Raw genomic sequence first — 17,779 nt, 5'->3', positions numbered from 1 at the left:
AAATGAGTCCTATTATAGTCTCTTTTTTTAATAAGAAAATCATTTTTTTTTCAACATGGCAAATCTGTTCTCTCTTTAAAATTTTTAAAATTTGTTTTAATTAGATATACATGACAATAGAATGCACTTCTATTCTTTGATGTATCATACATAGATGGGATATAATTTCTCATTTTTATATTCTCTCTTAACACCAGTACTTCTGCTATATTTCTTCAGAACTGGATTTATACTTACTTTTACATATCCAGAACCTAGCCCAGTGTCTCCACGTGTGAACCTCCAGATACATGTGAACACCCAAATCTATTGAATGCACGACAGAATGAAATGCAGGGAATTAGATGATTATTTTTAACTATAATTCTTGATAGGACAATAATTTTGGTACTGATTAGCCCTGAATCAGAATGTACCACTATTGGAACTTTCTTGTGGTGCAAAAGGAGGAAAGACCCAAAATTATGTTTTACTTCTACTACTAGCTACTGATCTTGGAGTTTTTCCTTTCTGGACCTCATCATTCCAAACTGTTTTTTCCATTTTTTTAAAAGTCATACTTTTTATTATGTGATTGTTGTAAATTTACAGGCATTTGTAAGAAATAATGCACAGGGGGAGTGCCTTTTACCTACTTTCCCTTAAAGGTAATATCTTGTAAAAATAATACAATATCTCATTTATTATATTGATATAGTCAAGTAAAGAATAATTCCATCCCTCAAGCATCCCTCATGTTGTCTTTTAATAGCCACAACCCCTTCTGTCCTGCCGCACCTTCATCTCTGGCAACCACTAGTTTGTTTTCCATTTCTTTAATTTTGTGCATTTATGTTGAATGTTCTAGTTTGTTTATTTTTTGTGTCTCTTCTCCAGTAAATTGATTTCTTCCAGTAAATTATCATTTTCAAAAATAAAAATAAATTTATCTCTTCAAAGTACATAATTTCCCTGACCATCCATTTGCTTATTATTTTCACAGTAAATTTCTTGGTAGTATATTTTAACAATATCTGATACTTCTCAGTACAACTCTACTATTTATTTAAGAGTCAGTGAATTAAAATTGAATTTACTTTGTTCCAAATTGATCACCATCTTGATCTTAGAAATTGAACATAAAAACAGTGCAGTGGTGCATACCTAGAATCCCAACAACTCTGGAGGTGGCTGCAAGAGTTTTGCAAGTTTGAAGCCAACCTCATCAATTTAGTGAAATTCTCAGCAACTTAGGAAGACCCTGTCTCAAAATAAAAAGGACTAGGGATGTAGCTCAGTGGCAAAGCATACCTGTGTTCTATCATCTTTAAACTGGCCTCCACAAAAAAAAGATTGAAAATAAAAACTTTCCTTCATTTCCAAGTGTTGCTTATTAAGGGGTTAGAAAATGAGTTTGACTAGATTTCTCTTTGATTAAATTTCCCTAGCTGATAGTTGTTTTCCTAATTTTAATAGCATGGTATTAAAAATTATATTGCTGGTTCCCTTTTGATAGCCTTCTCTCATCTTTAGAAAAAGTAAATTAGTATACATTGAATAAAATATTTTTTCCCCCAAATTGCTGAACTAAATTCTCCAGTTTTCATGATTAGAAAGGGATGTGCAATTATTGTCACTGTTATTTTATTTTTTTATTTAAAAAATTGACAGCGGAATGCATTACAATTCATATTACACATATACAGCACAATTTTTCATATCTGGTTGTATATAAAGTATGTTGAGACCAATTTGTGTCTTCATACATGTACCTTGGATTATGATCTCTATCACATTCTACCATCCTTGCTGACCCCCTCCTTTTCTCTCTCATCCCTCTCTTTCCCTCCCACCCCTCTGCCCTATCTAGAATTCGTCTGTTCCGCTCATGCTCCCCATCCCTAACTTGCCAAGGCTGGCCCAGAATTTGTCACATCTGTCTCAATATCTTGAGTAGCTGGGATTACATACTTGTACCACCACCCAGGCGATAATATAATTTTAATAGTTTGGATAGTAGTATAAATGGAAAAAAGCATTTAAATATTATTTTATTTTATTATTAACAAAACATTTATGTTCTATTAAATATAACATAATTTTAGTTTTTTAAATTTTTTAAAAATATCTTTATTCTGCTTATTTATTTATTTTACGTGGTGCTGAGGATCGTACCCAGTGCCTCACAAGTGCTCTGCCACTGAGCCACAACCCCAGCTCTTAGTTTTTTTTTTGTTGTTGTTGTTGTTTGTTTTTTTAATACATCTGGACACGTGTTTGAATCATCATCAGCAAGTCACAATATAATCTGAAACTCAATTGAAATTTTCTTTGAACATTTTCATACTACTTTAGACTTCTTTCATTTTTTACTGAATAATTTAAAAAATCTTATTTGTAACTTTTTTTTTTAAGAGAGAGAGAGAATTTTTTAATATTTATTTTGTAGTTTTCGGCAGACACAACATCTTTGTTTGTATGTGGTGCTGAGGATTGAACCCGGGATGATCGCACGCCAGGCGACTGCGCTACCACGTTAGCCACATCCCCAGCCCCATTTGTAACTTTTTTAATGGTAACTTTAGCTTCTTGTTTATTTTTACAAATGTAGTACCTTAGCCAGTCCTTACAACATAAATTGTACTGATTACAAAGAGACCTCAATGTAGCAGGTATTTTTCATGTAATGTCCATGAAAGTTTTTACAAAGTAAACAAAGCAAAAAGTAGTCTTCTTGAACAAGGATAATAGACAGTAAAATAGTTTTTTTTTTTTGTATTTTTTAAGCTTCCTTCTTGTTGTATCTTATATCTGATTGATTCTGAATAATGCTTCTGAACTCTTACTTCTAGAAAGTAGACATGACTCTTTATCCTGCTGTTACCTTGCCAAAATGGATTTCACTTAATCTTTGCTCCTTTGAGTTTTGACTTTTTTCTGTTAAAGTTCAAAATGGACATATCTGATTAGCAAATTCATTAGCTATAAGGCTGACTGATATTTCTTGTGTTAAGCCTCCATGACTTTCCTATATGAATTCTAGTTTCATAGATTTTTTTAAGCCTACTTGATATTTCCTTTTCATATTTTGTAGTCTCTCAAATTTTATGTATTTCTAAAAGATTTATTGATTCCCCCAATTCATTTCTTCTATAGTCATTGTAGTGTTCTGTATCACTGATTCCATTGCTGTTGTGTACATCTTGATCCCACATTTCTCTTATTCTCCACATGTACTCTATCACCAAGTCCCCTTTGCTTTATGTCTGATACAGTTCCCAAATCTCTCCATTTCACTGATAAAGATCATTTTATTTAAAATTTTTTGTTGTTGTTGAGCTGGGCATGGTGGCACATGCTTCTGATCCCAGCAGCTTGGGAGGCTAAGGTAGGAGGATCGTGAGTTCAAAGCCAGCCTCAGCAAAAGCTAAGCAACTCACTGGGACCCTCTCTCTAAATAAAGTACAAAATCGGGCTGCGGATGTGGCTCAGTGGTCAAGTGCCCCTGAGTTCAGTCCCCAATACCAAAATAAAATAAAATGAAATGAAATAAAATAAAAATAAAAAATAAAAATTCAGTTATCGATGTACACAATAGCTTTATTTTATTTATTTATTTTTATGTGGTGCTGAGTGTTAAACCCAGTGCCTCACACATGCTAGGCAGGTGCTCTACCACCAAGCTACAACCCCAGCCCCAGTAAAGATCATTTTGCCTTGTCCTTTGTAGCCTGTAATAGGTTTTTTGCTTCTATACCTTCCCCTTTTTGAAACATTATCTGTTTGCTCAGTTTTGTTGTAGGTGTTGTTGAGAGGGTTCTAAGAATGTCCATGTATTGGTGTTTATGAAGATAATTCATATAGACCTGAGTCATATATATATATATATATATATATATATACAATTTTCAATTCCACTTGCCTACTGAAGCAGAGGGAGCCTTAGTGACTGACCAAATCCTGTAGGGACATTCATTCCTTGCCCTCCTATTGGTGTCTTTGTCCTCCACATGTAGTTTTTGAAATTTAAGACCGACTGTGGCATTCCACTGCTTAAAAATCTATAGTAAGTGCTGTCCAATAGACCTTTCAGTAGATAGAGATGTTCTCTATATGCACTGTTTCATATGGTAGCTAATAGCCACTGTGACTGTTGAGCACTTGAAGCAACTAGTATAACTGGCCTGAATTTTTATTTTATTTAATTTTAAATAAATTAAAAAAAATAAAATAAGTAGCCACATGTGGCTAATGATGTATTGAACAGCACATTTGCATTCCATTTATTCATTCTCTCTCTCTCTCTCTTTTTTTTTTTTTTTTTGCAGTACCGAGAATCAAAACCAGAACCTTGCAAATAGTAGACAAACACTACCACTGCCCCAGCATACTTTACTTCATTTTTTTTTTTAAACTGGGGTTTAAACCCAGCAGCTTGTAACCCCTAAGCCACATCCGCCATCCCTTTTCATTTTTTGTTTTGAGTCAGGGTCACTTAAGTTTTTTAGGGTTTACTAACTCACTGAGGCTGTCTGTGAACTTGTGATCCTCCTGCCTCAGCCCCCAAGATACCAGAATTACAGGCATGCACCACCATGCCAGGCTTCCTTTCTGTTTCTTGAAAATATCAGGCTCTTTCTTGACTCCGGGTCTTTGCACTAATGCTCTCTGTCAGGAGTGCTTTTCTCTTAATTTTGAACCTGGTTGACTTTTACATTCTTCAGACTATAGGATAAACCTTACCTCTTAAGATGGACCTCTTCTCAGCCTTCCTCAGATGGCTGTTTGCATGTTAACTTCCCTGTAATATTTCTGCTATGATATAATTAATCATCTTGTTTATTTATTTACTTCAATCACTCCTTCAAAAATGTAAGCCCTGTGATGGTATGAGCCTTAATTCTTCAGATCATGAAATGTAGTACCTATTTGTTTTTAGTAAATAAAACTTATTTAATTCTTAAGATTCTTAGTAGAGTTAGAAATTAGTTACGTTTGAGGGAGGAGAGGACTTAAAGTTTTACAAGTCTTTAAGTGACCATCACATGAAAAGTAAGCTTCTTTAAAAAGTTGAATGAGATTATTTATAAACAGTGATGCACCTGAATATGAAATATTATTAGAGAAGCATTATAGCATAGTGGTTTAAAAGGACTTTGTCTTTCAGAGTTCTAAGAATTTACAGATATATGAAATTTTGATATGGTAGAAAATTATATTTGTGGACACCCAGTGAGTGAGGAAGGTGCTAATCAGATTTTATACTGTAAAATTAGCTGACTTTTAGAATTAATTTTAATTTTTAAAAATAAATTTCATTTAGCAATGTTGAATTAATTTAATTACTATAAGTTTGGAGTTAAGGTCTTTGTATTTTATAATTTTTTAAATGTAGATTTGCCCCATTCTTAGAATATCTAATATGATATGAAAATGTATATGTATAAAAGAGTCAATTATAAAAGCAGTATTTTATAGTACATTTATCCTTTGTTTTTAAAATTATTCAATTTGTAAAAATCTAGTTGATTTTATAATTTTTAGAACATTTATTTTATGAAAGAGGGGTATGGCTATATTATGGCTCAAGATGAAACTGAGGGTGCTCAGTTTCTAGCAAGTGCAAGTAATTGTTTTTTAACTTAGTACTTTGACTTTTCTTAGTAACTTACTCTGGAAACACAACCTAACTTTTCTATATCTATGTAGATGGTATATCAAAGCTATTTGTAAGTACCATAATATTATTACCCATGTTTGATTCTATCGTAACACTTAGTAAATCTGTTTCCCCTATCCTTCCTTTTTTGTGGTTTCTTTATTTATAGGATCATCATGCCTAAAGTTCAGAACATAAAAAAGTCTCATAATCCTCAGATTTCTTGCTTAACAAATGAATACTATCAACAACTGGATTTTTTGCCTGAGAAACTAAGAACAAAACTGCTTCCATTCCAGAAAGATGGCATCACTTTTGCCCTCGGAAGACAGGGCAGGTAAAGTACTTTTTCAGACATGCTAAAAATGTTATATTCCTGCCAAGTGTAAAAAACAAGCTGTGTTCAAACTATTTTTTTCAGGTACCCATAGTCTTTCTTTAATAAAATTGATTCTGAGTAAATTAGCTTCATCCATTTACTATGATTGACTTATACTCAGGTTGGAAGATACTGAATATATTCTAAACTCTAGAAAATATGTTTGACTGGATGTTGTGGTATCCCTGTAATGCCAGTAACTTGGGGGGCTGAGGCAGGAGGATTGCAGTTTTGAGGCCAGCCTTCTCATGTTCAAGGCCAACCTAGGCAACTTTCTGAGACCCTGTCTCAAAAATAAAAAATAAAATGAGTTGAAGATATAGCTCAGTGTTAAAGTACCCTGAATTCAATCCTTAGTACCTCAAAAAAAAAGTATGTTTGGTTACCTTAACCCATTAAATCCCAAGTTTTTAATTCTGTATTTCAAAAAAATTGACACAGGTGCATTAAAATAAGTTAGAAATCATAATTTAGAGTTTATTATTATATTGATATTACAATTATAGTATAATATAGTTCTATGTCCAATTTTCTATTTTACGTAGATATACAATGTAGTATGTTTAAGTTTTTGTGTTCTACATGTGGGATGATGGGACAAAACAGGTTAATTATTTGAATTACTAGATATTCTCAGCATCACATATATTAACAGTTTTCTAGAATGTATTACTTTTTTATATTTACCTAGTCTTCATTACATTTTTGTTCATTTCATTTTTCATCTTAAATTAGCAACCTCTGCTTGTGTCTTGCTTGTACCTTATATTACTGCCTGTATTTCTTTACTTTTTTCAAACTTGAAAATAGGTGTATATCTCTTTCATAACATTGAGATATTGCATGGTTTTCTATTTTTTTTAATATTTAGTTTTTTAGTTATAGGTGGACACAATATCTTTATTTTATTTTTATGTGGTGCTAAGGACCCAACCCAGTGCCTCAACATGTGAGGCGAGCATTCCCCCTCTGACCCACAATTCCAGCCCCTGGTTTTCTATATTTTTAAGGATAGTATTGTCATAGTTCTGTAGTCACATGTATTATATTCTTTCTTCTCTATATTTTATTCATTTATTTTTTAATATGCATATTTCCTTTATTACATCACACGATCTTCAAGGAAAGAAACTTGTTTTTACTTTTTATCTAGAATACCTAGACAAATAATTGGCCCTTTAATAATAACAAAAGGAAACAATTCTGACTGAAAACAAACTAGATTAAAAGTTTAGGGGTTAGGGTTATGGCTCAGTGGTAGAGGACTCACCTAGCACATGTGAGACACTGGCTTCAATCCTCAGCATCACATGAAAATAAAAAATAAAATAAAGCTAAAAAAAAAGTTTAAATGACTCTTATAAAAGCACATTTTACTCTATAGCCTGATAGAACCATGTACCTTTTAAACTGTAAGAAAAATGAAAATCTATGACATACACACAACTGTGCCAGCTGATTATCACTTCCCCAGCTGCCACTAATAATTGAAGGATCTGCAAAGAGAGAAGGAAACCATAAGCTTAATTTGAATTATTTCCACTGGGAGTCAAAATCTTTGACCCTTCCAAAATTAATGCTAATTAGTATAGCATCTATTACTATGATGTGTACTCATGTTCACAAAGTGCTTTGTAAGTATATTATATAATCTTCCCAGGAACTCCAGAGATAAATATCATCATTCTCTTTTGTAATGTATAAAAGCTCAGAACACTTTTACACTAAAAAATTATTGAGGGCCTCTAGGACATTTATTTATATAGATTATATCTACAAATAATCATTGCATCACAAAAAACCCTAAAAAGTTACTTATTGCATTTAAAATAACCATTTGCTCATTTTATGTGAACGTATTTTATAAAACTAATTCTTCTACCAACAAATATGTTTTGAGAAGACTTCCATTATTTTATATTTTGGTTAGTTTCTTTAATGATTGACTTAGAAGACTGATAGATTCTCATTGATTTTGCTTTCAATCTTTTTTCAGAGTTTTAATGAAGCCTTTGGGAAACTCTGCTCACAGAGGTTTCAGAGGTTCAGTCCTTGGTCAGCCAAGTCCCTAACTCTGGGCCCTAGTAAGGAATAACATTTTGGCTGAAGGGTACAGCAGAGGAAACCAGATCAGGACATAATAACCAGGAAGCAGAGCTCTCCCCAATATTTATGATGAAAATTTTAAACATTAAGCAATGTTGAAAGAGTAAACATTTGGGGCTGGGGCTGTAGCTCAGTGGCAAAGGGCTTTGCCTGGCATGTGTGAGGCACTGTTCAATGCTTAGCACCGCATAAAGATAAACAAATAAAATAAAGGCATGCTGTCCATACACAAGTACCAAAACTACTTTTTTAAAAAAGTGTAGACATTTGGTAGACCATTTATCTATTACTTTATCTTTTTCTCAAATCAGTTCATCTTTTTTTTTTCATTTTATTTGTGTATAGTAAATTGTACACCTTATGTTTCCCCTAAATACTTAAGTATGTGTGTGTGTGTGTGTGTGTGTGTGTGTGTGTGTGTGTATATATATATATATATGATTAATTTATAGTTCATATTTATTTAGTTTTTTATTGAGGTTAAATTAATGAAATGCACAAACCTTGACAAATGAATATACTTGTATAACTCAAACCCACCATCATATAAAATTTTCCTCGCTTCCTTTCACCAATACCCACACTTATATTCCACCATTGATCTTTGATGTTTTTTGTTTTTGTGTTTCTGGTGCTGGGGATTGAACCCAGGGCCTTGTGCATGCAAGGCAGACACTCTACCAACTGAGCTATATCCCCAGCCTCGATCTTTGATGTTTTTTAAAACAGGTTTGTTTTACATGTTCTAGAATTTCACGTGAATGGAATGATAAAGTATTTCCTGTTTTTGAAAGACGACTTCATTCACTTAAATCTTATTTAGATTAATCTGTTTTTTCATGTATTAGTAGTTTGTTATGCATTTGTATTTACAGATATTGATACCTAAGGTTATATATCTGGTACTTTTCATCTTTCACCTGCATCCTGCCAATATTTCCATCCTAGATATCACTCTTGTAGATTCACTTTGCTTTTGTGGAGTTAGAACATTCTATATTTACAATATATGTAGCCCTCAAATTCCTGAAGATTTCAGTCACATATGGCATCTTAAACTGTTGCTTGACAGTCTTTAGCTTCTTTAGGTAGTTCATACTTGTGTCTGTGGGATTGTCAAAAAGACATAAGAAACAAACCAGGTTTTAGGGTCAGACAGACTTTATTAAATTGTGGGTCACTTACTCTCTTGGATGTGTTGGTCATGCTCTTTAACAATTTATACTTGAGATTCAGTTGCTGCATTGAATTAAGATTTTCATGATGCTCAAATAAAATGTCTATTCTCTTTTTCTTAATCTAGTTTTATTAATTTCTAAACACTTGTACTTAGACAGTTAACCAGTCCTAACAAAATGTGAATATATGTAGCAAAACGGGAAAATAAGAAATAAGCTGTTTATAAAGCTAAATTCATTCATTTTAAAGAACTTCCATTCATTTGATCTTTGTTTGGGTTAGAATTGTTGTTTTTTTTGGGGGGGGGAGGGTACCAGGAATTGAACTCAGGGGCACTTGACCACTGAACCACATCCCCAGCCCTATTTTGTATTTTATTTAGAGACAGGGTCTCACTGAGTTGTTTAGTACCTCGATTTTTGCTGAGGCTGGCTTTGAACTCGTGATCCTCCTGTCTCAGCCTCCCAGCTGCTGGGATTACAGGCGGACACCACCTCGCCTGGCTGTTATTTCTTTCTTGACAACATGATAGTGGAGATTTTTTATTACATTATTTGGCAAATAATGCTGGTAAATAGATGGAAATGGAATATAATATGCTAAATGAAATTAGCCAAACTCAGAAACTCAAAGGTTGAATGTTTTATCTCACATGTGGAAGCTAGAGTAAGGATAGGGGGAGGGAAGGATAGGAATATATTAAAAAACTAATAAAATACAAATTAATAGCAAAAGAATGTTGAGTAGAGGAAGGAGAATGGGAGGGGGTGAGGGTGGAAGGGAAAAGGGGAAGGGAAAAAGAGGAATCATGAACTGAACTTGATTTCTATGCAGGAATAAGTTGTTAGGATGAACCCAACTACATGTATAATCATTAAACTCTAATAAAAAAATTATAGATGCACAATTTGAAAAGGAGTGGTGAGGGTGCTAATAACCATGTCTTAACATTAGTGCTAGATCAAGGGTTGGTGTCTTAATTTGATATAATAAAATATATATTTATGTACACATTTTTATAATGTTTATAGTTACAAAGGGAACTAAAGAATAATTAATAACAATTTTAATAACTGAGAGAACAGAAAGGAATTGAATAGAAGTTAAATATTTATATTTCATAATAGAGGCAATAAAGTTGCTATTTCAAGAAATAGCTTATTATTTAGTTATGTAATTTACCTACCAAAGATCTATAATATCATTGGAAATAATTTCTTCTGACTAGGGTAGAACCATTATTATTATTATTATTTTTGATGGGACTTTCACATAATTTCAGGGTAGATCTTAATTTTTAAATGGTATTTTAGTTGGTAGTTCAGGTCTGCTTTAATAGTTATTTTTTTTCTTAGCACTTTGAAAATTGTATTCAACTTTCTTCTGACTTTCATAATTGCCAAGTGTGTTTTTGGTCTCAAATACCACCCTGTATATTTTTTTCTTTTTTGGTACTGGGGATTACCCAGGGGCACTTTACCACTGAGCTATATCCAAGTTCTTTTCATTTTTTTGTTTTGAAACATTATCTTGCTCATTTGTTGAGGCTGGCTTTGAACTTGCAATCCTACTGCCTTAGCCTCCCACATTGCTGAGATAACAGGTATGTATCATCACATCAGCCTCCTATAGATGGTTTATTCATTATAAAGGAAAAAAAATCATAAAATTGTCAAAGTTGGCATTGCTAATGGTAGGACAACCACATGCATAATGCAGTGCACAGGAGAGACATAACATTATCTGTGTGTCATTCTTTTTTTAATTTTTTTTTTTGTAATTGTAGACAGCATACCTTTATTTAATTAATTTATTTATTTTTGTGGTGTTAGGCATTGAATCCTGGGCCTTGTGCATGAGAGGCAAGCACTCTACCAACTGAGCTAAATCCCCAGTCCCTATGTGTCATTCTTAATGGAAATATTTGACTTGATAATCATGAGATAATAGTTCAATCCAATCCAGAATGGAGGACCTTTTTTTCAGGACAACTGACCTGGACTCTTTAAAGGATTCAGTGTCCTTAAAAAAAAAAAAAAAAAAAAAGAAAAGAAAAAAAAAAAAAGGAAACAGTGAGTATATTGTAAATTGAGACAGACCTAACAACTACAACATCTGAAAGTAATATATGAATCTTAATTAGATCCTGGATCAGTAAGCAGAAAAGCTTTACAGAATGTTTTCTGGATAACTGAAAAAGTTTAAATCTGCACTCTATTGTGATGATATTATTAATGTTGTCTATCTTAGATGAGGTAACTGTGTTGTGATTGAATACAAGCCTGTTCTTGAGAAATTCATGATAAACAATTTTGGGATGAATTATCATACTACATGCAGTTTTCTTTCTACATTTTTCCTAAAAGAAAGACATGTATATATTTAAAGAAATTTTGAGTGATAAGCCAAGATGTTAATAGTGTAACTCTGATGAGTGGTATGATCTGATGACTATATTCTTAGTGAGGTAATCTATGAGGGTATTAATTGTTTAGCGGTATAATCTGGTAAATGGTATAATCTGGTGAATGTATTTAGATGATCATGATGAATGTATTTAGATGATGATGATGATGATGATGATGATGATAATTATTATTATTATTTTGGTATTGAGGATTGAATCCAGGAACACTTTACCACTGAACTATACTCCCAGTTCTTTTTATTATTTATTTTGAGTCAGGGCCTTGCTAAGTTTCAGAGGCTGGCTTCAAACTTGTTATCCTCTTGCCTCAGCCTCCTGAGTCAAAGGAATTATAGGTATGTGCCATCAGGCCTGCTGTTTAGTGTTTTCTTTTTGGGTTTTCTTGTGAGTTTAAAAATTTTCAAACAAGTAAAAGCAATCAGTCTAATTTTTGCTCCTTCATCCGACTTTAAGATTTTGTCTTTGAAGTTCTACGATTTCACTATAGTTTATTCAGTCTGGTTTTCTTTTTACTTATCCTGTGTAGGACTAAACCTGAGATTTTTGTCTGTTGATTCTAGGAAATTCTCAGGTATTAACTTTTAAAATATTATTTCTTTCCTACTTTGTCTTTTTCTGAAATTTCAATTAGACTTATATTTGTCATTTTTACTCTATCACATGCTTCCATTAATGTCTATATCATCTGTACATTATGCTGTTTTTAAAGTTCTCTATTATAGTTCATGATTTGCTGGTTTAATCTGCTGTTTAATCCACCTATTCAGTTTTTAAAGTACTTTTCATTATTAATGTATAATTTACATGGAGAAAGATATACAGATCATGTATGTATAACTTGAGGAATTTTCATTGTACAGCCATTACCAAGATCAAGAAAGAGAATGTTGCCTGGCATGGTGATACATGCCTGTAATTTCAGTGACTCCAGAGCTTAAGACAGGAGGATTGTAAGTGTGAGGCTAGCCTTAGTAACTTAGGGAGGCCCTATCTCAAAATAAAAATAAAAAGGCCTTATACATGTAGCTCATTGGTAAAGTGCTCCCAGGTTCAATGTTTTTCAAAAAACAAATATAAAGGGGCTGGGGATGTGGCTCAAGCGGTGGCGCGCTCGCCTGGCATGCGTGCGGCCCAAGTTCCATCCTCAGCACCACATACAAACAGAGATGTTGCGTCCGCTGATGACTAAAAAATAAATATTAAAAAAAAATTCTCTCTCTCTCTCTCTCTCTCAAAAAAAATCTCTCTCTCTCTCTCCCTTTAAAAAAAAAATAAAATAAAATATAAAGAAGAAGAACATTGCCAGCATCCCAGAAACCATCCTCTTGTCGTTTTCCAATCACTGCTACTGCTGTTTCCCTCTTCTGCAAAGGACCACTGTCCTGAATTCTATCACCACAGATCACTTTTGCCTGTTCATTGCAATACGTTGTCACCTGTTCTTTTGTGTGTATCTTCTTTCACTCATCATCATTGTGAGAGCAATCCTTGTTATTGAATGTGGTTGTAGTATATTCTTTCTCATTGCCTTATAAATATCATTGTGTGACTATACCAAAATTTGTTTATTCATTTTACGTTGATGATTTTGATTGTTTCTGGTTTTAGGTTCTTAACAAATAGTCATGATATAAGCATTCTTATACAAATATTTTGGTAAATACACACACACACATATACACATATACATATTCTGATATTTGTCTTACCAAGAAGAAGGATTGCTGGATCATAAGGTCTGCATATATTCTACTTTAGTTGATAATGCTTATATAAATCTGCTAGGGATGTTATAAAAAGGTACCACAACCTTGGCTTGTGGCTTAAGCAACAGAAATTTTTCTGTTCTGGAGGCTTCTCAAGGCTGTGAAGGAAAGATCTTTTCCAAGCCTCTTTCTTTGGCTTATAAATGGATGTCTTCTTCCTATTTCTTTTCATATTGTCTTCCCTCTATTTATGTCTCTTGGTCCAAATTTCCCCTTTTTTTGTATGGATAGTAGACACTGGTCAAATCCTAATAACTTTATCTTAACTAATCACCTCTACCATGATCCTATCTCTAAATCAGGTCACATTCTGAGGAATTAGAGTTTTAATTTTAACATAGGAGTTTTGTGGGGATAGAATTCAACCCATAACATTGCTATGAACATTTTCTACTATGGTTATACCAAATTTATACTTGTATCAACAGTGTATAAGAATTTTGATTGCTCCTTATTCTCATCAGTGCTTTATATTATCTTTATTTTCATTTTAATTTTCTGATAGGCATGTAGTGATATATGATACACTTTGAGGTTTTTTGTTTGTTTTTTTCCTCTGAGAACAAGCATCATTTCATATGCTTATCGGTTGTTTGTACATCCTAAAATGCGTAATCATGCCTTACCCTTTTTTCTATTTGGTTGTCTGTTTTTTTCTGTTCTATAGAAGTTGTTTGTTAGATTTATATTCTAGATACAAGTCTTTTGTCAAGTATATGTATTGCAAATAAATTTTCTGAGACTGTGGCTTGCCTCTTCACTCTCCTAATGATGTCTTCTCATTAGCAGAAGTTCTCAATTTTAAAGTTGTTTTAAATAATTGTTATTAGTATTATTTTTATGCTTGACACTTTTAACATTCTATTTTAAAAATTGTTGTTTACTGTAAGGTTATGAAGCACATTTCCTGTTTTCTTCTAAAAGGTTTATTGTTTTAACCTTTTATACTAATTAGACTTAGAATCCACTTGGAATTGATTTCCGTAGATGGTACGAGGTAAGGGGTCAGGATTGATTATCTGTTTTTTAAATTTACTTTTATGTCCAATTGATCCATCACAATTTATTGAGAAGACTGACTTTCTTTTACTGCATTATAGCATCACCATTGTCATAAATCAAGTAATGTTATAGTACCTCTTTCAAATCAAATGCTGTCTAATGGTACTTTCTGCCATGATAGAAATGTTCTGTATATGTATTGTTCAAATTAATGCTATTAATTGCATGTGGCTGATGAGTTCTTAAAATGTGGCTGGTGCAATTAAGGTCTGGATTTTTAATTTTGACTAATTTTAAGTAATTTAAATTTAAATTTGAAAAGCCATATATGTCTATTGGCTACAATATGGGATGGTATAGTTTTGAATCCTTTCTTTATTTTTAATCTTTGTATTAGTACTATACTTCTCAGTTACTGTAGCTTTGTAGTAAATATGTTAGCATCAGGTAGTATAAATTTTTCAGGTTCATTTTCTTTCAAAATTGTCTCAGCTAAGTTTGTGAATCAAAATTGTATTACATCTGTAATAGATTGGATAGAGTTGATAATTTGTGAACATGAATTATTGTTTCATTATTTGTTCTTCACTTACTTTATTTCAGTTATTTCTCCACTATTTAATTTTTAATAAGTTTTTGTAGTTTTCAAAGAAATGATCTTACATATTTATTATCAGATTTATTCTTAGGTTTTGAACATATTTAATTCTAGTATAATGGTCTCCCCCGATCCCAGATGTTTTTAAATTTTATGTTTATCTGACTATCCAAAAGTGCCTAGGTGTGATTTTTCTTTGCATTCATACTTCTTGAGTTTGTTGGTTATTATTAATTTTTAATTTTGGAAAAATTTTAGTTTTTATCTATTTCAGTGTTATTTATATTACATTCTTTATCTCCTTGGACTTCAGTTATTCTTATGTTAGACCTTTTTTCAGTGTCCTGTATCTCATCTGCTTTTTTTGTGTTTCTACCTCTATCTTTCCCTTTCTCTCTCTCTGCATGTGCACTATCTGTATATATTTGTATATAGATTTCATATATAATTTAGGTATTTACACAATGTGCATATATATATATGTAGTTTACATATATATTATATATCTATTTTCAGCTATATTCCAGTTTACTAATACTATTTATTTTATTTGCAGCTAATTTATTGACTTCTATTAAGGAAGAGACCATCACTTAATATATATATGAAACTAAAAACCACCCAATTATTATTCTTGCTGAGCGAAGGAGAATTGTATTGTTAGACATGGCTCTCTAAACAAAATAGATTTGCTATTGCATTAGGCTCTGGGGGAGCCCTGTGGCTTAAAAAAAAAACAAAACAGGAGTGCTTAGGGATTGGCTGAATTTTTGTGTATAATTTAGGGATTAGCTGGCTAATGTCAAAGAACAGTCAGTCCTTTCCTTTCTTGAAATTGGAGAATAGGGACATTTTGTTTTCTGTTTTTAATTTCAGATAGTGTATTATTAAGTCCTAGAATATCCAACTCAAGTCTGCCTGGTTATATATTTTATTTCTTATCATGTTTTAATTCTGTTCTTATTTATGTAAATATTTAGAACATTCTTATTTGTATATCTATAGTCCTTTGGAGGCTTATTTTACTTTTAAAAATTTTCCTATTGTGTTTGCTAATGTATTAAATTATGTTTTAATAATTAAGTAATCTTAACATGTGGGAACCTTAAGAGATTGAAATGAGTGATAAATTCTCATAGGGAAGATTCACAAAATTAAGTTCTTCTTGGCTAGGAGTTTCTCAGATTACACACGTAACAAAATCAAATCCCAAATTCCTTTTCAGAGAGGCTTATGATTATGAGTTTTGATCAGTTTTCACCTCATGATAGATTTACGTTTCCTTCTTGGATTTAAAAAATTAGGTATAATTTAATTTAGTAAAATGCATAGGTTTTAGGGTATATTTCAGTGATTTCTGATAGGTTGTACTATGGTGTTTTCAAAGATACAGAATAAGATGGAACATATCCATCAGCCCAAGGCAGGCTTCTTTTTTCATCAAGCCTTCATCTAAATTAGGCAAATACTTAACTGACTTCTGTCACCAAAGTTTTTCTCATAGTTACCTTGTACTCTTATTTTTTAAAAATCTGTTTGTTTGTAATTTCAATCTTATAGAAAAGTTATGAGAAAAATATAAAAATAACATATCTTTTACATAAATTCACCAATTTTTAACATTTTGCCACATTTACTTTATTATTCTTTCTCTCCATACAAGGTCACAGAGTTATACTCATCTATGTTAGTGTTGATACTTTTCTAAAACATTTGAGAGTAGGCCATTGATGTCATGTTTCTTTAGTCTGCAATACTACAGTCTGCAAATATGGTTTGTATTTTTAAAAAAAAACAAAGGTAGTCTCTTACATAGCTACGATAAAATTATCAAATTTAGGAATTTTTACTTTTATTCGTTTACTTTAATGTTCCTGATAATCTTTCAAAAATCACAAAACAGGCATCAAATTCAGGAACTTTATTTTCATAGAATAACATACTTATATTTGTTAATTGTCTCAGTATTGTCCTTTATGAGACACATTTTTTTTTTCCTTTTACAATGAAGATGCAGTCCAGAATCACTTTTTGCATTTAGTGATTTGTTTCTGTTTTCTTTAGTATGGGACATTTTCTTAGTCTCTCATGACACTAGCATTTTTTAAGAATATAGTTCAGTCTATTTTATAGAACATACCTCAATTTATGTTATTAATGTTTCTTCTCAATGACGTTTAGATTACACAGTCCTTCCTGAATTAGTTCATAAGTAAGATTGAAATACTGTCCCTCTCGGGGCATTATTTTGAGCTCTTCAACCCCTTACTGGCTATATTGTTAATTTTGCTTGCTGGTCAGTTTTGATCAGTTTCTCCACCATATAATTACTATTTTCTCCTCTCACAGTTGTTGACTGTGTAACACAACTAATGAGGCAGTTTTGATGCCATGCAAGTATGCTGTTCCTTATCCATTTTTTCTTCTTGGATTTAGCATTCATAGATGATTTCTGCTCAAACCAATTTTTGTCTTGATGGGAATAAAATACTGATTTATTGATTTGCATTTTACTCTAAGGAAGAGCCCTCCCTACTGCCCTATTCCTCCGTCCTCCCTGCCCCCTTCTCTCTGTCTCCATTCATTTATCCAATTATCCATCCATTCTCAGTATGGACTCATGGGTTTCTATTTTATTCAGCAGGTTATAATTCCTTATTGTACCACATATTAATTTTTATCT

The 17,779-nt window shown here is 32.2% G+C and overlaps 1 protein-coding gene across 2 annotated transcripts in view; it reads left to right on the top strand.

Annotated features, from left to right (window-relative positions):
* ZRANB3 (zinc finger RANBP2-type containing 3) overlaps positions 1-17,779 on the top strand; it is a 275,518-nt gene that overhangs the window by 13,639 nt on the left and 244,100 nt on the right. For both annotated transcript variants that reach the window (XM_081262030.1, XM_081262029.1), the window contains exon 2: positions 5,808-5,975. In XM_081262030.1, coding sequence (XP_081118156.1) covers positions 5,815-5,975 — 161 coding nt within the window. In that variant the 5' untranslated portion in view covers positions 5,808-5,814. The remainder of the gene's footprint in view (positions 1-5,807; positions 5,976-17,779) is intronic.

This window comes from Spermophilus citellus (genome assembly GCF_964194105.1).
Source record: "Spermophilus citellus genome assembly, chromosome: 11".
Classification (NCBI taxonomy): Eukaryota; Metazoa; Chordata; class Mammalia; order Rodentia; family Sciuridae; genus Spermophilus; species Spermophilus citellus.
Note: the sequence above shows the minus strand (reverse complement) of the source record. Positions and strands in the feature narration are given on the sequence as shown.